The sequence below is a fragment of the Malaya genurostris genome, chromosome 2 (genome assembly GCF_030247185.1).
Source record: "Malaya genurostris strain Urasoe2022 chromosome 2, Malgen_1.1, whole genome shotgun sequence".
Taxonomy (NCBI): domain Eukaryota; kingdom Metazoa; phylum Arthropoda; class Insecta; order Diptera; family Culicidae; genus Malaya; species Malaya genurostris.
Window position 1 is genome coordinate 115,849,697 of NC_080571.1, and position 22,532 is coordinate 115,872,228.

At 34.8% G+C, this 22,532-nt stretch overlaps 1 protein-coding gene across 13 annotated transcripts in view; it reads right to left on the minus strand.

Moving 5' to 3' along the window:
* LOC131429685 (synapse-associated protein of 47 kDa) overlaps nt 1-22,532 on the minus strand; it is a 66,249-nt gene that overhangs the window by 22,651 nt on the left and 21,066 nt on the right. For 11 of the 13 annotated variants that reach the window (XM_058593981.1, XM_058593980.1, XM_058593978.1 and 8 more), the window contains one exon: nt 3,782-4,072. In XM_058593981.1, the coding sequence (XP_058449964.1) occupies nt 3,782-4,072 (291 nt within the window). The remainder of the gene's footprint in view (nt 1-3,781; nt 4,073-22,532) is intronic. The other 2 variants (XM_058593986.1, XM_058593984.1) reach the window with 1 other exon arrangement.

Genomic DNA, 22,532 nt, shown 5'->3' on the forward strand with positions numbered 1-22,532 from the left:
TTGCTGCACTATGGTCGTGTTGTGTTTGTTTTGTGAATTCAATACAAGTTTTATTTAGTGAAATAAAAAAAAACATCGATTCAATTTGTACCTGTATAAGTTTAGCATACACTGAATATAATTTAACAAATAAAAATGATTTTATTAATTAATTCTTGATCGGAAATCATTTAGTTTTGATAGTACATTAAACTACCAAAAAATTGATGTAAAGTTTCAAGATGTAAAGTAAGATCGGGATATTAAGTAATTTCTGATAGATTTCTTCCGTAGCTCGCTTCGATTGTGTTAAAGTGCGTTCGGAGATACTGTTTTGTAACTTTGTCGCGTCAGCGGTCTGAATTAATATAAGAATTACTTTTAGTGTATGGTTTAGCTGTTTTTGTATCACGAGATTGTAAATTACATGTTTTTTAAAATAGCTTTTCGACCCACATGTTGATGTCGTAAGTCAGCTATCGAAAGTTCGAGCCCCGATCTGAAAAGATTAGTGTCAGTAGGGTCGTAACACCAGCCATGCAATGGTTCTGTACGATGATATAAATCAGCTGCGAAATCTTTTCAAACAGAAGGTAAAATTCCACAGCAGTAATGTAATAACAAAGCTTTGCTTTGCTTATCTCGACTACTGACGCCACGAAATCCTATTTTGGAAAAGTGATTGGAAAATCATAATCGTGAATTCGGTTGGGATGGCACAATAAACGATGTTGCATGTCATCAACAAGTATCTACAAACCAAAACGGTTCAGAGGAAGTTCCAACAAAGAATTTGTGAAGGGGAACTAGATAACATACTAGATGAGAAATAAGTGATGAAGGTATATACGAGGGCAGTCAACATGTCGGTCAAAGATGTTGCATCATTCTCAATACACCCTGTTTTGGTGCGATTTGACATCATGTCACTACATAACAATGACGATAAAAAGGGTACGAGGGAAATAATGTCATTGTGGTACCTCGTGACAGTAATCCTCCAAACTGTCCAGAGGTCTGATCGTTCGAGAGATATTGGGCAAAAATAAGAGCTGATGGACGAAAAATTGGAGGAGAGTCAAATTCGTTTAAAAACTTCAAGCAAAGTGTTAGTTAAAAAATCATAAAATCATGAGATCATGTCAATTATTCATGATTTCATGAGAAAAATGGTTCATCATGAACAATACCTCATCTTCCATGAAAACTTACTTATATCATTACCAGGCGATCGATGGAAAATAAAATAGGTCGATTGCATGATATCTTGCGCTATAAGACCACGACAAAGAATTCGTGCTGTCAAGAGTAACAAATATACTGCATTTACCGTAATACTGATATATAATCATATTGATCATTTTATAGATGACTTGAAGATGCATTCTGGCGATGTAAAGCCGCAACGGGAAAGTTTAATTTGGTTGTCTTTCGAGATGTATTTCATCACATCACAGAGTATCAATAGATCAATAGACAGAGCCGTTCCGCGAATTGAAAAAAAGGTTTGTAGATTCGAATTCTTTCACTGAAATAATAAATTAATCTATTTGTTCCCAATATGAGTTTCGTTAAATTAAAACAACTAAAACATCGGCCAGTATAAGCCGAAAACAACGTTTTCGTTTGCACGTTAGGTGCCAAATAAAAAGTGTTTTGCAAGTAGCATTAACTTGACGTCTGCTTAGCAGTTCAAGTTGAACTGCTTAAGTTTGCACTAAGCAGTTCAATGTGAACCGCTGTACACTGACGAGTCTAGGACGTAACGTAAAGAAATATATTAAAATTAGTTGTATCACATATTATGTATTTCGATGTTTGGATAATTTTGTTTTTTATTTGTAAATTTTTTTCCGGTAATAACAAAGACACCAAAACAAACGGCATTAATTGGAATCAAACGCAACTGTCAACAGTGTTTATATTATAACAATAGAATTGTGATATACCGTACTTCCAGAAATGCCTACACTTACTATATTATAGAAACCCGTTATGTTAACTGATACGGTCATATTGAGATCTGGATGGTTAGAAAACATGGTCAACAATGTTTGTACGTGTTTTAATGTGAATATCATGGGTAAAACCATAACTAATAAGTTTCGATTAACTGAAGGGAGACTGGATAATCAAAATAAACATGAAACTACTATTATGCTAACATAATGTTACTTAAAACTAGATTTCAAATGGGCCATACACAAATGAAGAAATTTTTGTGATCTTTTATCTCTATTGCATATTTACTAATATACACTGTTGTTGTTTTCGATTCAATTGGGTTTTTGCTTAGAATCGACTTTCGTGCGTTGAGTATTAACAAATTGGATCGAAAAGTTATCATGTAAGCACACATAACGATACAGTTTAGTGAATGACGAAGCGATGAAATGATATATGCGAACGACAGGGATGCCTACGGTATGAAAGAGTGTCTCAAGCAGCACAATTAGCGTGAATTGAAAGGATCCAGACGTTACCTATAATAACAATAAAGGAAATACATGCCCCAAGATTAGAACACGATCGTAATTTTTTTTTGCTTTTGAGGCTTTGGAAAATAAAAAAAACCATTGCACAGCTTATATCACAGTTCTTAAGAAATTGACTAAAAGTGCTGGAATAAGTACGACTGTGTCGTATAAACTGAAAAGTGCACCTAAAAATACAGGGCATGGTCTGTCGGGAGTACACTCGGAAATGAAAACGATGCCACTAAACACTAATGAACAACAGAAGTGAAGAGGAAACGAAAGGAAAATTGCATGGTGCATTATCAGGACGCTGTTACTGGGACACAGTGTAAAGATAGAGCGAACATATGTCGAGCTGGAGTGCTACGAAGCAAAAAATTGAATGACTGAGGCGCGTCCGAGTGCAAAGTGCTTCGCTCTGAACTAGTTCAAGTCGTATGCATGGCTTCGGTTAACTTCCAATAACCATTCATTAAATGAGCATGGTAAAAGAAATCATTAAAGTTTCTGTCTGGTTGTTCCAGTAATTATTTATCTCTTGAATTGAAGATAGTTCAACAATAAAATCAAAATGCATACACACCAGCAACATTACAATTTAACGAGCAGATTTAATTTATGATATAGTCGTATTTCAAATGAAGAAACATATTCTCAATGAAAAATGAATGTGGGGGTGATGATATGTCGTAGTTAGTGCACTTTTTTCTAATTCATCACGAAAATTTCATTTGCGTACATTTTACACGGCAAGAGAAAAACAAAATAATTGCATTAGTAGAAATACGCATAGGAGTTAAACAAAACCTATTCTTACCATATTGAGATATTTTACCGTATTCAACTAACCATATGAAGCTTAATGATCAAAAGATGCATGGTTGATTAACGATGAGTGAACAAAATAATACCAAGTATTTATGGTGTGGATGTAGAGGGTTGTGTTAGTATCTACATCAACTAAAACTAATATGACTATAAGAAACATCTTTACACCACTTCCAGCAGACATTGAGAAATAGAAATACATTCATCACCGACTTTCGTTCAGGTTCCAATTTGGAATAGGAAGAAGCAATTTTATTTTATACGAAAGCAAGCATAGTTATTGAGTAGAAGAATAACTAGATAGTAGTTTCTGTCAATGGAAAATAGTAACTTCTCTATTCGCATCAAATGCTCATTTTCTAGAAACCTGGTCAGTTCGCAATAATTTTAGCTTTAAATTTTCAACTACAACATTTATTCTTTGTCACTTTCAATGATAATTTTCATCATCGCACTGTCTAGCAGAATTTCAATCAATTATGTATCGGCCCATTTACCTAATATACCTGGACCGGTCGTCCTCGTCGGCTGCATCCGTTGATCCGGCAATACCTTGATTCGTCTTTTCCGGTGATGTGGCTAAGCCTTCGTTTGTGATGCCTCCGTTTTCGTCCGTCTGATTGCCCTTTCGTAGGCCCGGTATCGACGGCATGGAAGGCATGGCAGGCATTGCTGGCATTGAAACCGTTGGCATGGATGGCATCGCTGGCATCGAGGGTATGGATGCATTTCCGAGCCAGCCTGTCACTTTGGACGATACTCCTGAGAACACACCACTTTTCGTTGGGCTGCAAATGGAGTGGAATAAAATTGTCTAATTAGTCGTTTGCTACAATTCACATTTGATTAATCGCACTATTTTACGTAATATAAAAAAGTTGTGTCGATTTTTTTGGGTCAATTGCATACATTGTTAGTGGAATTGAAATTTTCTTGATTATTTTTTAATGATTCGGGACAAATAAAAACAATGTCTTGGCGTTACATTCCTTTTGTGGAATTTGGCCTTTCTGTTTCAACAGACTTCGTAGTCGCTTCTTATAGTGTACAGAATCATTGCATGGCTAGTACTACGATTCTACTGACATTATGAATTATTCCAGGTCAGGGCTCGAACATATGACAACTGGCTTGTAAGACCAGCGCCGTATGCATTGAACCGCCCACCCCGGGTAATTCGGGACAAATGCTGAAGCAATTTTTGTTCATTACATTTCATTCTTAAAAATATGTTTCCGAATGAAAGGAATAGCAACACATAGTTTGTTAATTAACGTATCACTACTAGAATGTCATTTTTATTTTTATCTATGTCATATAGAAAAGATATGTAATCACTGTGAAAATCGACTTTTCAACCAAGGCCCAGATGGTCGAGTGTCATATTTGCATCCCATAATAAAAAACTCTCGAAAATTACCAAATTTTGATAGATTTACAAATAAACACAGTACAGTTTAATTCCGAAACCTCTCGCAATGGAGCTTCTATTTATGTTTAGTCAATTTTTACTATGAAATATATTATTTTTGTAAAAAAAATTCTTTTCTATTTCATTTTGCTGGGGTACAAATGTACCCCAGAGAGCGTTTTGGGTTAATAAATCTTTCCAGCAAGGTTTCATTCCTGATGTTCGGAAGCAGTTCTTCAAGCTTCTTGTATATCTGTGATCGTCGCGGTGAGAGGAATTATCGAGGCTTAACAAGTTTATTTGCTGCTGTTAAGATTTGTGAAATAGTTGTGAACAATGAGATGCTCTCTTTGCTTAAACATTACAACCCTACTGAACAACACGGATTTATGACTGGGCACCACTCGGTCAGCACAATTATCTTAGATTCACGATTCTGTAAGCAGCATTTGACCAAACAGGCCAACGAATAGTTTTTCGAAAGATGTCACGACAACGAAGTTGTTTTACGTCGAGTTTTACGAATAAGACTGAATTCGCGCGCAAATGTAACTTATTCAAATTTCAAGAGGTTCTACAATTGTTTTTTATGTTAGATAAGTTCAAAAAGATTTTTAAATATATTAAAATCGATTGTGCAACTTATCACTGTTAAGTTTTACAATACTACCGAAAAAATCACTATAGAACAATTTAAGGTACATCTGAAATAACTGTGCAGCAAATCACCAACTTGCTCACGTTGCACTAGCAGTTATAGAAGCTCTGCAAAAATTTTCACATCGTCATGTAAAAACGAAGTAACTAAAACAATTGTTCAACTTATCAAAATTTTTCCAAACGGCTGTCATAATTGTATTCGACTCAATATATGCCGAAATGGCTTGTGAAGAAAAAAAATAGTGAAATTATACTCTCCGAAAGGCAAACAATAGAAAGCCGAATTGAAAACCTCGCAGTAATAACTTTGTTGCTGCCGAGTCCGCATAGTCTTGGCTGCCTCATGAAATGTTAGGTCAGTGTGTGCAGTTTTCTTTATTTTTAGAAAAAACAATTCGAAACTTGCAAAAAAGTTGTGCAAGATTTTTCTGTTGAAATGAACGCGAAACTTGCAGACATGAGAATATTATCATAAAAGTTGCAGATATACAGCATTTAATACACCATGAAAACAAAAATCCATCAAATAATTTGTATTCGGTTTTCATCTCGCGAAAAAAATGGGAAGACCTGACATCACTTTTTAAAGATATCGAACGAAAAGTTAAGTTCATCATAGTTATTCTCATAGTTATATATTATCGCTTGAGCAACTTGTTTTTGCAACTAAAGTACATGGGCTCACCAAAATAATATCTACAGTGCGTATCACAAATGTTGGGTTCACTAAGATGAATGACTAAACTGTATTGTTTTTTAAGTCAACTAGTTTGATAGAAATAAAAACAACTATTTCGATGAAAATAAAAACAACTATTTTGGTAAAAAAACGTGATTAATCCACCTAGCAGTGAGATGATACCTTTTTTCATCAATCTGCATGTGTTTTTTGCATGTATATTCTTCGGTGTTTTAGTTCCTGATTAATTTATGTAAAATTGATCTTTTTATACTAATCACCCTGTATCCCCTAAACCGGAAGTTGGATCTGACTGAAAAGTAAGATGTTTTATAGGATCTTAAGACTTTTCATTTGAATCTTAGATGGTTCTTAGATTTCATTTGAATCTTAGATCGGTTCATCCATCTACGAGAAAAATGAGTTGCATTATTTCAATTTCGTTTCACATATCATCCTGTGGTTCCGCTATCAGAAGTCGGATCCAAACGTAATTCAGGAACCTTGTTTAGGAGCATACGACTTTTCATATGAATCTGAGTTTGGAGAAAACGGTTGAGTCATCTCCGAAAAAAATTGAGTGAAATTATTTATCACACACGCATTTGCTGATCTCGACGAACTGATTCGAATGGTTTATAGGTGTTATGTTCTTCCATTATTTATTGCTGTAAGTAGTTGAAATAAATATAATTATGGAATCACTTTCAACGTGAAAATGCTGCCATCATCTTGTCATATTTACATTATTGTTTACATGTCATATTTGAACGATTATGTTGCCAAAAATGAACCATGCTAAAATCGGTCCGAGGCAAAATGTCATGAAAAAGGATGCTGTTCACAGTTTTTTGGTACTTAGAAACAATTGTATGTAACAGTATAAAAAATCGTGTTTCACGTTGCTTCCAAGCATTGCTTTGTCATACAATCCACAAAACTCCTACTACTATAATAGGGGGAAAAGTCGCTTACTCAAAAATGTTAATATCACCGTTGAAAATGGACGGATTTTAACAATCCATGGCTTGTTGGATAGCTATTATCGTGCGGTATCTAGGTCTAAAAACATATTCTGTTTTCAAGGTCAATTGTGACAGATATTGTCGAAAAACTGAAAATTTTGACATAAAACTTCGTATAACTAAAAAAGTAAACATTCGATCTCAAAACCATTCAATAGAGTTCGGGGTGACTGGGAGACCTTTCATATGTGACTAGTTTGATCAAAATCGGTCCAGCAATCTCTGAGATCTCGACCTCTTAGTTGACAACACACATACAGACACACACATACACACACGGACATTATCTCAGTTCGTCGAGCTGAACCGATTGGCATATGACACTCGGCCCTCCGGGCCTCGGAAAATTTTTCTAAAGTTTGAGCGAATTCTATACCTATTTTATATATTTAAAAAAAAAGGTAAAACACCAAAAATTTCTCTTTTAAATATTTATATGTTTATATTTCCTTTTGTTAGGGTAAAATAATATTTTGCACAGATAGTCTGAGATTGATGCTATTTGCTCAAACGCTGCTGGCAAAAATGAACATTTTTTCTTGGGCAACATAAAACAGTGCCTGAACGTCATATTGAATAATAATTATCAAATCACAATAGTTTGGGTCCCGGCTCATTGTTCCATTCCAGGCAATGAAAGAGCCGATATTTTAGCCAAAGTGGTGCTATTGAGGGTGAAATTTATGAGAGACCGATTGCTTTAACGAATTCTATAGCGCTTCTCGCCAAAGAACACTTGCCAGCTGGCAAGCTTCTTGGGATAAAGATGATCTGGGTCGGTGGATGCACTCAATTATTCCTAAAATATCGACAAAGGCATGGTTCAGGGGACTAGATGTGAGTAGAGATTTCATTCGTGATGTCCAGCCTCATGTCCAATCACTACACTATAGATGCACATCTCCTTCGAATTGGACTTTCCGAGACTAATCATTGTGCTTGTGGCGAAGGTTACCGCGATTTTGACCATGTTGTTTGGACATGCGTGGAGTATCGTGATGTCAGATCTCAACTAATAAATTCCTTGCGTACCCAAGGTAGACTATCCAATGTCCCACTTTGCAACATTCTTGCTTGTCGTGACGTTCCTTACATCAAAGACATCATATTAACAAGATATCCAGCTCTCACATTTCCCGAGCAAATCATTGGCAACATCCTTTTTTGCGAGCATGGTGCCCTCAGGCTAGTCCGCATCGAATCTCGTACATAGAAGTAGGGGAGAGAAATGTCAAATTCATGCGCGCCAAAACAGCAGCACTGCGCACCCATACAATTCACATGATATGTTGAATGTGATGCCGTGCGATGGCGTTGCTGAGCTGAAGATTGAGATCGCTCCAAACTGACAGGGTCTGCTTACATGAAACTTCTTTATTATTTCATTAAGTCCATTGGAGTTCCAATTTAAATTTCATTTTATGTTAGACTGTTTTCTCTTCCATGAGTTCAACCAATAGCCAGCTATCTTATATGAAATAAAAGTGATGAACTGATACAAACAAACCTGAAATAGTTATAAGATCATGTACAAAATAAATTTATTTTATTTAATGTAATTTATAATAGCAACTCGCTTGAAAAAAACAGTATTTAGATAAACTAATGAATACCAAAATACTAGTATGATATTCGAAATGTATTAGGTTTAAAGTACTATGTATTGTTGATGCCACGGCGAAGAAAAACTTATGTATATTGCCTATGAAATAAACGTATTTATGAAAAAAGGTGAAATATATCATTACGTTGGGTGAACCATTTTCTTTTCAACACACTGTTACCCTCGATGCCATATTGGAAAATACTAAAGAAACAATCATTTCAAGATTTTTCAGATTAATTGAAACATCAACATGAAGAAAAACGTTTGAAACGGTGTATGAATGTTTGATAACTTTCTTATACATATTTTAAACACTATCCCGATCATATTCATTGACAATAATAAATGATTATTTTCATAGAAATTGATGTGCAATTATCAAAACACGTACATTTAAAGGCGCTTGTAAATTACAGGCGTACCTAGAACATAAAAGATTGATTCTACAATATGTAGTATTACCATTTATTTATGTGCAGAACATTTTTAAAGTTCCACGTTTGTGTTACGAGCAGATGTATTGAAAATCAAATTTGAAACTTATTCACTAGAAATTAAGTTTGTTATGTTTTTATAAACGTCATTCTATTTCTTGTTTACATTACGCAGTAGTTTTCACGTGTTTCACAATTGTTTTTTCGCTGATTTTATTACTGCCTTTGTGATGAGATCGACGCATGAGTTTTTGTATCAGTAGCACAATCGTTGTGAATAAATATTCGTAATAACGGAAGAACTTAAAGATATGTTGCACAACACAGAAAAATTGCACTTTTTCCATAACACAACCGTTACTAGAATAGTAATATAAACTAATTTGATAAACTGCACAATCAGTGGCTCGCTAAAACTAATTTATGCTAATGATTTGAAATTGTACTTTGCAGTTCGGTTCACCGACAACTGTATCCGGCTTCGAACTCATGACTCAGTACTGCGAAATGTCAGGTCATAACGTTCCACCGAATACACACAAATTCTCATAGTTTGGAGTCTGTATCAGATTGTTTGTAACTTACAGATTTAACGAGTGCAGAAAGTATTTATTCGAGTGACTCTGAGAAATTTTCCCTGGCATTACCCGCTTGGTCTACAATCATATTTCTATCGCTCACCGAAGCTTTTGTTTCTACTAAATTTCTGTGCTTCACTATGTTTGCTACGTTTCACGAGTCTACTTCCGCCCAGATTTCATCAAACGACGTTCGGATTCCATGAACCGATATGTATAGATATTTGGCATTATTCAATATCTCTTCGATTTTAGTGAACCGTCACATAAGTTTACAAATAAAAGTGTTGCGATCAAATATAAATCAACTGAAGGATTCCTTAAGACTTATTCTATTTTCAGATTAATTTGTGGAATAAATAAATATCTAATACCATTGAATAAGTAATTATAGATACTTCACAGACACTGAATCAGCGTTATTGTGAGAAATGGGTCTACGTTATACAGTATCTACTGTGGTAGCGTGAAATGCGTTACCAACTTTTTAATGATTTTCCGGAGCCTTTTCAAACTCACATGGGTTAGTCCAGGGGGCAACAATCTGCGGCTGACGAGCCTCATACGGCTCTTTGGATGTGTAGCTGTGGCTTTACAGTTCTATACGCAAATATTTTTTATTGTAAGAAAAATACTTGAAAATCGATCTAAATCGATTAACGAGAAGTAGATAAGATCATTTCTATCTCTTAGCCATATGTACTCGCTTTTCACCGTACCATTTCCCCGTGATACGGCTAAAATGATGGAAGTCGTCGTCTTTTTATTCCATTCCTAAAAAAATTGGGACTCAATATTCCGAGCTCCTTCTTCACAGCAAAGTGCGACTGGCTTCCGAAAGCATGGTGTTGAACGGAAGAGGCATTATCCTTTCTAAATTGAAGAACAACGAAAAATATTCACTCATTTGTAAATTTGTACAAAGTTCGGCCATTTTTCACCGAATTTTCAAAGCCTTTCCTTTCGTTCATCAGTTCGAAAATTGAATTGAGGACAAAGTGTTTAGTAATCCAATTTTCGTTGATCAGACAAAACTATTAAGCTGCCCTGTGAGCACAGCAAACTCTAACGGATGATTCGGTGAATTCAATGTTCTTTCTGATTTATCATTTGATCGAAAATTGAACGGATGTTCGGATTGTTTTTCGTGAGATGATGTGACACATACCCGAAATATACTTCTGACATTATCAGGTGCGCAAGCTTGAACTGTCGTACGCACACAGCACTCAATCACTGAAAATATTCCGTTTTTCTATGTGTCAGTTTTGCACGATACGCTTTGTGCGATGATTCGGACTCAATTCGTGTGTTAGAAATTTTGCGTGCCTTCAAAAACTTCAGTTTTTGTTATTTGTGATTATCTCACACTACCCTAAACTTTATCTTAAATTGTTGAACATATTCCCCACAGTATGGAGAAGAAATTATGTTGCTACACGGAACCCCTCGCGATCGTGAAACAACCAAAATATTAGTTGTTTTCTGAATTTGATTGGTTAAAATTTGGTACAACTAATCGATTGTTGTTTTTTCTAAACTTTCATTTTTGTTTTTCGATCAACAGAAACGATGGTTGAAATAACAAAATTTTTGGTTGAAAAAAGATGCTGTCAGTTAGTCAAGACACACACCTTGTTTTTGATTTAACAGTTTTTTTTAAATTTAATAACATATTTTAAGGCACATTGCGTTAAGCTATAAGATGCCGAGGGCATATGTTTAAACTACTTAAACTAGATTTTTTTTTTTATTTTCACATCATCTGATTTTGATGGAGGAGATCAGCTTTGGGAGATCTAGTCTTCAACACGCAGAGAAATTGAGCTTGTTTAAAATAACAAAACAGTCAGTAGATTCTAAGATATGATTTCTGTTGATTTCAAGCTAGAATAGATTGTTTTGAACCAATTTCTTCCTTTTATATTAACAATTATATCTATTTGATTTGAAGACAAATTCTCATCCTGGCTATCGAACTGTTTTGTTTCGACAGATTTTACCATTGAAATAAATCAGCCATTTATTACATGTCAACAAAAGTTGAGTTGAAGTTATTGGCAACGTATTTGTTGATTCAATCGAGTTTTACATTTATATCAAGAAAAAAATGGTTCATTTTATCTATGATCTTATTTGTGTAATGGCAACTAAGTTTATTGTTAGAATTAACCGTATCAGTTTTGTTTCTTATAAGTCAGATAATTTTGCTCCCGTGGATGATCAAAAAAGTTTGCACGTGTTTTAGAAGGAGAAAATTTAAGTGTTTCTTTCGTTTCCTTGAGGTCTTTCAACAGTTGAAGTGTCTGTATGGATAATTCAAAATATTACTAAACTTGCATTACATTACATAACACGTTTTTTACAGAATATATTTGATGCAGGAATTCTATCTTGACCAGATTAATGGAGCACCGAATCATTGATTGTTACTTGTGAAAAACTTGATCGTCCCGCGACAAAAGGGCCCAACAGCTATTGAAAGCAATTAACAATTTGAAAATTGATAAAAATCGAAATAAAAATAGTTTAAAAAATTACCTTGAAAATTAGTTTGAAAGAAATCTCTATTTAAGAATAATGACAAACAAAAATGTATGATTTTAACAAACAAAAGCGTTTGTTGAAATACTAATTGTTTTAGGTTTGAGTCTTATCGTTCATTTCAACTGCCAAGTTTATAAATTCAAAGAACTATTAATATTATCTTTATCTAAAGCTAGTTCATTTTAAACTTATTTTGATAGTTAAATTTACCATGAAATTGTTTGTCAAGAAATTGACATAAATGCGCAAGTAAAATATTTGTTATTTTTAACAAAATATTTCTTGAAACGAACTAATGCACTGAGCAAAATCAAATATTTTATTTTGTAGCTTCAAACAACAATTTTTGCAATTTTAAACCAGATTTTTTTTTGTCACTATTTCAACAAAATAAATCGTTGTGTGAAACCAAAATTTAGTTATTTTTACACTATTTTTCTCTGCATGAACGGGTGGTCGGCAGTGGCTGGTTGGATCTTGTACGCTGGAGTAAACTGGCACGACGGATTTAACAGTTATGTGAGATGAAAAACAAATCGGTTTTAGTTGTTTTAGATATTACGATTAGTTATTTCAACTTAAGCAAAATTATTGATTTTAAATGACAATAAAATATTCCTGATTTTTTAAATGAAAATTCGGTATGTTAAGATATATAAAAAATATGTAATATTTCATACAAATAATATACTGTCTTTTAGTAGTGCTGGTGTCAACGAAACTTTCTAATTGTGACCATTATATTACTTACGAACAAAAAGTCGAGCCATTGCAACTTAAAGTTTCAACAGATTACATGAATGAATATTAAACATTTTCAATTTAATCATTTTGTTCATACAATTTTTGTACATGACTTGAAGATAACATGATGCATCAGTTCTGTGCATAGCACTACTTTATATCAATCGTTTCTTCTTGTACCCCCAGAGCAGTAAAGATGTAGATAACTTATCATCACATTAATATTCTGACAACTAGTGTTATGATAAACATTAATTTACTCATGTAGGGGTTAGCCAAATTTTGTGCTAGGGCACATAACCGTTTTTATTATTTTTACGTTTCGTCTTTGACTCATCAGTGCAGAGCAGTTCAAATTGAACTGCTTAGTGCTAAACTCGGCAGTTCAATTTGAACCGCTAAGCAGACGTAAAGTTTCTGCTACTTACAGAACACTTTTTGTTTTGCAACGGTTCAAATTGAACTGCCGAGTTTAGCACTAAGCAGTTCAATTTGAACTGCTCTGCACTGATGAGTCAAAGACGAAACGTAAAAATAATAAAAACGGTTATGTGCCCTAGCACAAAATTTGGCTAACCCCTAAATGACCATACCTGCATCGGCCAGAAACAGTCGAAAACACGTTTTCGTTCGGCACGTCAGAAAAGACATTGCACTCCGTTGCAAAACAAAAAGTGTTCTGTAAGTAGCAGAAACTTTACGTCTGCTTAGCGGTTCAAATTGAACTGCCGAGTTTAGCACTAAGCAGTTCAATTTGAACTGCTCTGCACTGATGAGTCAAAGACGAAACGTAAAAATAATAAAAACGGTTATGTGCCCTAGCACAAAATTTGGCTAACCCCTAAATGACCATACCTGCATCGGCCAGAAACAGTCGAAAACACGTTTTCGTTCGGCACGTCAGAAAAGACATTGCACTCCGTTGCAAAACAAAAAGTGTTCTGTAAGTAGCAGAAACTTTACGTCTGCTTAGCGGTTCAAATTGAACTGCCGAGTTTAGCACTAAGCAGTTCAATTTGAACTGCTCTGCACTGATGAGTCAAAGACGAAACGTAAAAATAATTAATTTACTATCATTCAAAAGTTACTCTTCACCAGTTTTACAAACGTATGATAAGCGAATTTGGTTTGCATGAAAATGTTTAAGAAACGCGTTTGAAATTCATCTAAAGTAATGGTTGATTTTTTTATTGCGATTTTTGGTTTGCTACCCGGTTTTAAGAGCTCGTAGTAAATCGCACCGAACTAATCCCACCAAATACAAATCATAACCTTGGCGCCGTGAATATTCGGTGTTGCCTTCGACGAAGCAGCATGCCCGGACTTTCCCCATGATTTTCTGCGTTTAGAATTATCGCATCGATCCCACTTTTCATCACCGGTTACGATTCGATGTAAAACCCCTTACGATTTTGTCTTTGAAGCAGTTGCTCACATAAAAATAGACGGCGCTCGATGTCCCTCGGTTTCAACTCGTACGGCATCCAGTTTCCTTCTTTCTGAACCATGCCCAGGGCTTTGAGATGTTTTGAAATGGTTTGCTGACTCACTCCCAACGATTCGGCAAGCTCTTCTTGGGTTTGGCACGAATCTTCATTAAGCAATGCTTCTAGTTGTTCAACTTTGAAGGTTTTTTGTCTTCCACCACCGTGTTTGTCTTCGACATCGAAATCGCCATTTTTATAACGTTGAAACCACTCCCGACACGTTCTTTTACTCAGAGCAGCATCACCGTAAGTTTCTGAGAGCATTCGATGCGCTTCAGCTGCATTTTTTTCGAATTGTAACAGAAAAGTAAAACTTCCCGCAAATGGCGAGAATTGGGCACATAAACAGACATTTTCGAGCGTAAATAATACGAAAAAAAAAACAACTGTCACTGAAACAACGATGACATTTCGTTAGGCACTGTACACACTCACTTTAAAGGCATTATCATCTATGTATTTTGACCAGCCTCAGCCGGTACAGCCACCTATCGGAAAACGGCGGAAGCAAAGTTGTACACCTGATAGTTAAAACAACAACTGCAAAAATAAAAAATTGTGAGATCGTAATTTTTTGATTGGAGGGTTTTCCGTGCACCTTTAAAAAACAAGAGATATTCACGATTAAGTTTTAACCATTTTTGTACAGGGTAAATTTTGAAAAGGCTGACAAAGTGCAGTAAAGTGACTATTCACGACAAAAAATCGATAGATATGCGAAATGAAATCAAGGTGCCTAATTTAATGAGTTGAATCAAAAATTGTTTTCGCTTAAAGCTAACTGAAACTAACCCAGTTCCAACGTCCGTCAAGTGATGTCAATTCCAGCGTTTGCGTTCGAACTGAGTCGGATTTTGCTTCATTTGAAGCTTTATTATACGAGAATGCCATTGAACTACGAGGAAAAAAACCGCCTATGTTATGTCATGAGAATTTGTTTGTTTCGAAAAAGAAAATAATTATTTTGAAGGAGATATTCCGAGCGGTAAATTGCTTTTTCATTTTCTAAAGCAATATGACAATAAAACCAACGCAAATTACTTCAGCACTGTAATGGAAGAAATTGAAGATGAATATGTTCACAATTCAAAGTCGGCATAATAACTTAAACATTTATAGTAATTGAAATTTGACAGTTTTGTATGGGACCATGATACCTTTCATTTGAATCTAAGTTTGTTGAAATCGGTCAAGCCATCTCTGAGAAAAGTGAGGAAGTATTTTTAAATAAGAATCTTCTCACTAATCACCCTGTAACTCTGGAACCGGAAGTCAAATCAAAATAAAATTCAGGAATTTTGTATAGGACAATTGTATCTTTCATTTGAATCTAATTTTGTGATAATCGGTTCAGCCGTCTCTGAGAAAAGTAAGTGCACTTGTTTCCATTTTTTTGACATATCACCTTGTAATTCCGGAACCGGAAGTCGGATTCGTATAACATTCAGGAACTTTGTGTGGAGCTACAAGATCTTTTATTAAAATCTAAGTTCTTGAAAATCGGTTAAGCCATCTCCGAGAAAAGTGAGTTCAAGAGTGGCCTCGGTTCAAAAGTCGGTTTTTACAGTGATTGCCTAACTTTTGTATACGAGAAAGGCAAAAAAAGGGTTGAAAATTATGAAGTTCGCCATTTTGTTTTTTTTTTTACTCTGTGGAAATGTTTCCTTGTAGTGTTAATTAGAGCCAATTCGATGCAGAATATGAAACTGTTCCCAAGAAATGATAACACCCATCAACAAATCAGACGAGTTTGAGCTGCTATTTTCAAACCCGCCATTATGACAAAAATGGTTGTTCAATGTTGTGGGAAAAGTTTAATTTGATGAAATTTCTTCAAATAAAAAAAAACTAATATCGGTTCTCGAGCTTTCATGAAAGGACAGTATTTTAAAAATCCTTGTACTCAAACGAAATCCCGAAAAAGCTTCTCGTACGGAACCTAAATTCAATTTTCCAGTCGCTGTTTCGGCTATTATGTGAAAACATATGTATACCAAGTGACATCGTAGGGCTACGAATGAAGTGAAAGCAAATCCTCTTACCATTATTATCACGTCTCAAATTCAATATATCGAAGGAGCCATAAACTGAAGCAGATAAAAGGAAAAAAACTGGCAAGTTTTTACTTTTTCAATCGTCACGCTACAACCACGTACATTAGCGCAGTGGATAAGACTCAAGACTGACTAGATTATGGAATCAATTGGAAATCGATTATTTCACGAAGGTTTGAAATAGCAATCGGAAAAGGTAGAAGTAAAAGTAATTTGGATCTTCAGCTTCCGAAAAGATGAAAGAATCAGTATCTGATTTTTACTTTCATTGAAAGGTCACGAAGACTTATTTTCACATTTTCACTCCAATTAAGGAGGGTTCGGTTACTAATTATTTCTAGTGATTCATTACGGGGTTTAAAAAAATGGTGAACAGCATACACTTGATGTTTTATTGTTTCATAAATAAAATTGAGCCGATAATCAAATTTTCTACAATATTCATACATCATGCATACTATCAGTGTACATATCTTAATTGTTCCGTTATCGATAAGTAAGCGGATGAACGATATTCTTAATGTGGAGATTGGAGAACCATAATATTAACAGATGTAAAGGAACATCTGTATGCGGTCTATCCATGACGATGATATTACAAAAAGTTTACTATCGAAGATGGGACTGCCCAAGTCGAGATGGAACATTTCTGTGTTACTACTAAAAATCGATTCAAATACCAACGACAACATATTTATATTGATAAGCACCACCGCCGACGAAGAAATGGTTACATTCCTGTAGTCACTAGAATGACGAATTGTTCAATTTTATACTTACATTGAGAGACTGTGCTAGTGTGATTCGAGAGTCGAAACTCGTGTTTGAACGCAATCTGATGGTTTCGTAAGATAGCACGCTTTTCGAGAAGTGCTGATAACAAATTCCATATTACTAGCCGGCAGAAAATCGACTGCAGTTGATTTGGTGTTCTGTCGAAAATCGTGATGCATTCCGAATTGATTGTGAATTAGATTCGACTGGTGGCGCTTGAAATAGACGATTAGTCGTTAGATGGTTTCAAGCTGCCGTGTTTTTTTTTCCTGCGATTTGAATTGACTAAAAGAAATTTACTGACATGAATCTTAAACAAATCTATTTGTCTGAGACTGGTTAATTTCGTTCGAAAATGATGTTTCTGAAATAATGACAAATTTATACCTCATGAACCATAATTTTCAATAGGATTGTTTGGTTTCGACTTCCTATTCTGAAAATATGGGGTGATGAGCGTTTTTTTTGATACTGTCATTCAAGCATTTTTTAGTCCTGCAAACAGATTATAGTCGCTGGGGATCATATTTGATGAATATGATGGGTTCGGAAACAATTTGAAGCCCAATTCAAGCAATTTCGACACGCGTCAAATGACCAATGAAACGTTCGCTGTTGATAGCCTTACTCTTTTCAAGGTAGTCGAAATTCAATTAGCTTTTCAAAATACTAAAGCTTTAACCTTACTGGACTATATTTGACGGATCTCACCGACTGGAATCCATTCGGCTGACGACCGCTTTGACTCCGGAGAGTAATGACGGATCCAGGTTTCGTACATTATCACATATCGTCGCAAAAAATTCGGTTTATTTCAGAGAAACAGTTCCAAACAGCGCTGAGAATCAACGGCATGTTGTCGTTGCGAAATGCGGTACCCTCTTGGACAATAGCTTCTCCATACACAAATGTTCATGCAAAATAGTGTACACACTGCCGTATGTTATCTCTAAGATGTCAGACGCAATTTTGATTTACGGTTTTCGAAAACAATTTGATGAAGTTTTTTCACTGCTTCTGGTGTAATTTCCTCATTTTTATTTTCTTACCTTTTTTTATAAATATAAAAATAGATATAGAATTCGCTCAAACTTTAGAAAAATTTTCCGAGGCCGAATGTCATATACCAATCGATTCAGCTCGACGAACTGAGCAAATGTCCGTGTGTGTGTGTGTATGTGTGTGTGTCTGTATGTGTGTTGTCAACTAAGAGGTCGAGATCTCAGAGATGGCTGGACCGATTTTGATCAAACCCGTCACCCAGAACGCTATTGAATGGTTTTGAGATCGGATGTTTACTTTTTGAGTTATACGAAGTTTTATGTCAAAATTTTCAGTTTTTTGACAGTATCTTGACCTTGAAAACAGAATATATTTTCAGACTTAGATTCCGCACCTATCCAACAAGCCTTATATTGTTAAAATCCGTCCATTTTAACGGAAAAATCGATGTTTTTGTGTAAGCGACTTTTTCCCCTATTCCAGCAGTAGAAGTTTTGAGCGCTGTCTGGCGATGAAATGCTTGGGAGCAACATAAAACATTATTTTTTATACTGTTACATACATTTGTTTCTAAGTACCCAAAAGACTGTGTACAGCATGATATTTTATGTAAACCAGATGATGGCAGAATTTTCGAGTTGAAAGCAATTCCATAATTATATTGATTTAGGCTACTTACAGCAATAAATGTTGGAAGAACATAACACCTATATACCATTCGAATCAGTTCGTCTAGATCAGCAAATGCGTGTGTGACAAATAATTTCACTCAATTTTTTTCGGAGATGACTCAACCGTTTTCTACAAACTCAGATTCATATGAAAAGTCGTACGCTCTCAAACAAGGTTCCTGAATTATGTTTGGATCCGACTTCTGGTTCCGGAACTACAGGTTACATGTGAAACGAAATTAAAATTGTATAACTAATTTTTCTTGTAGATGGCTGAACCGATCTAAGATTCAAATGATATCTAAGAATCATCTAAGATTCAAATGAAAAGTTTTAAGATCCTATAAAACATCTTGCTTTTCAGTCAGATCCAACTTCCGGTTTAGGTGATTGGTATAAAAATATCTATTTCACGTGAATTAATCAGGTTTATCGTGTTTGCAGATTAGGATAGTCGATAACCAAATAAACTTATTTCAGTTTTAGTGATATTCAGGTTTTGATTCGGATTTAATTCGCACTACGATTTCTCAAAGATGTCTACACTAATTTTCAAACATTTTGAAACAAATGTAAACAATACAGCTACTCAGGTGAATTTGTCTGACTTCGGCTACACTGAATTTCGAATTCCGGTTCCAGTATCGAATCGTTTCTCAAAGCTCAATCGTTTTCTCAAAAAAAAAGCCAAATCGATTTTCTGAAACAAAAGTTCAAATTAAAATAAATCCAATTTTATCCAATTCTGACTTTCGATTCTGGAATTGTAGGGGAATGAATTTTGAAAATTCAAAGATATATAGAAGATGACCGATTGCTTTCAACGAATTCTATAGCTCGTCTCGCCAAAGAACACTTGCCAGCTGGCAAGCATCTTGGGATAGAGATGATCTGGGTCGGTGGATGCACTCAATTATTCCGAAAATATCGACAAAGGCATGGTTCAGGGGACTGGATGTGAGTAGGGATTTCATTCGTGTGATGTCCAGACTCATGTCCAATCACTACACGTTAGATGCACATCTCCTTCGAATTGGGCTCTCCGAGACTAATCATTGTGCTTGCGGAGAAGGTTATCGGGATATTGATCATGTCGTTTGGACATGCGTGGTTTATCGTGATGTCAGATCTCAACTAATAAATTCTTTGCGTACCCAAGGTAAACTATCCAATATCCCAGTTCGAGACATTCTTGCTTGTCGTGACCTTTCATACATGAAACTTATTTATCATTTCATAAAGAAAATTGGAGTATCAATTTAATAAAGGCCCTTTTTAAGACTTAGTTCTGATCCCAGCTGCGTCCATGAGTTCAACCAATAGCTAAATTAGAATAAAAATTATGTAATGATACAAACAAACTCGAAACAGTTTATGAAATTATCAACAAAATGTCTGAAAACAACAGCTTATTTTATAATTTATAGAAGTTAATCGTTTGGTTCAAATAATATTTCCGAGTAGATTTCATAATTAATGACAAGTTACCTAAGATGATATTTAAGCTATAAGAGAATATGTTTTAATAAATTCAAAACGTTGTGACTATGTTAGAATTAATTTAGGATAAGAATATTATGTAAAAGTGATGCTACGGCGAAGAAAAACTTATGTAAACTGCCTTAAGAAATAAACGTATTTATGGAAAAAAAATATAGAAGATGACAATCCCGGACTCAAAAATATTGCAATTTATTCGTCGAATCGGTTTGGGTTATGCTGATTCCTGAATACCGACTCTGGAAGTACCTTTAATTACCCTAAACTAACTCTAAAGTGGAAATTACTTCGACATATCATGGAATATTTAATCTACACACTTTTAGATTCAATTTCGATCCGATTTGCAGTTTCGACAATACAGAGTAATGAGTGATTAAAATCTCAAATTGCCACTTAAAACGACGGACATTAGAATAATGTCATGGAAACTGAAACACCGAACAATATTCATGCAAAAAACACATGCGGATCGATAAAAAAGCTAACATTTAGCACGTTTTTTACCATTATTTCCGATACTTCTGGATCCGGAATCCGAAAGCAGTTCGTTGTTAGCCATTTTTAGCGTTTTTACATCGTCGCCTTTAACGACCGTTTCATTTTGCAGTTTTTGACCATTATTTATGATACTTTTTACAATATATAAATAATATCACTGAATGTTTGTAATTAACATCCGACATACGTATCTGTATTGTTCTGTTATACTTCCGTCTGTTATACTTCGTATATTAACATATGTAATATTAATGGAATTCAATGGTATTTCGAATTAGTACTCTCATTTTACATTTCATTAACAGTTCCAGTTACAATTAGTTCGATACTTCCGATACCGGAGTCCCGGAGATCTGTTTATCTGAAGTTTGTGTGGTCATCAACTAACAAGATCTGTGAACTAGAGAAGTTTATTACGATTTTTGAGACATTAGTTCATCTTTTATAAAACCAAACTCTTGTATTACCAGCTTGTAATTCTGGAACCGGAAGTCAGAGTCCCGAGATTTTCTATGGAAACGCAGGGCCTTTCATTTGAATCTATGTTTGTAAGAGTCGGTTCAACCTTCTCGGAGAAAAGTCCTCGATGCTTCTCGTTTCAGTCAGGTGTATATTTCTGTCACCACCGTATAGCTCCTGTCGATAATATAAATGCCATCCGTAAAACCGAGATCATGAATCGATCTGTTGAATATTATGCCCCGTAAATTTACTATTGCTGTCTGGATTGGACCCACGTAACAAAAACGAAATAATGATTGCAAACTTAGATCATGAAACTACCGATTCTTTTAGACACTGGAAAGGCGTTTTAGGCGATGGAAAGTGTTACATTGTTTCATAGAAGTATATTGTCACACATTCATTTTTGATTAGAGTTACCAGCATGAATGCATTTCTCAGACATGACTCGATCATTCGAATTCACAGGTAGAATTTTTCTATTAAAAGTCAGTATGTTAAGCTATGAATATGATGTGATATCTGGTACTAAAACCGCACTAATGAAATCATATCTTCGATTTCACGGTAACGGAACGAATCTTCAAATTCACCATAAGAAATTGAAATAACTAAATTATTAGGAGTGTATGTGCGAGTGTATGTAATATATTTGAAAGTGTGTAACCAAATGAAATTTAATTATCATTAACCCGACTAACGAGCATAATTAGTTAATTTATAATATAAGTAAATTTAAAAAAAATTCAGTCCATGGAAAATTATATATATAATAGTTAATAGAAATTTTATATAAATCAAGCATAAGAATATTTTATCGGGAAAACCATTCAACTATCGAGACAACATATTATTAAAATCGAATGAGAAAACGGATGACGCAGAAATCCTGTTATCAGAGAATGTACACAAGGAATGCAAGAACACCCACCTTAATCGGTTTAAAATGCAAATACGAGCTATTGAATATGTCATAATAATTGCAAACTTTAACCCGGTTTAAGATTCAAAACGAATTAATGAAGTTATCGATCACTCTAGGGGTCGGCGCTAAATGTGACAGTACATTTGTACCTTGTACTTATATGATATATTTTATTTAGTCACTGTTCA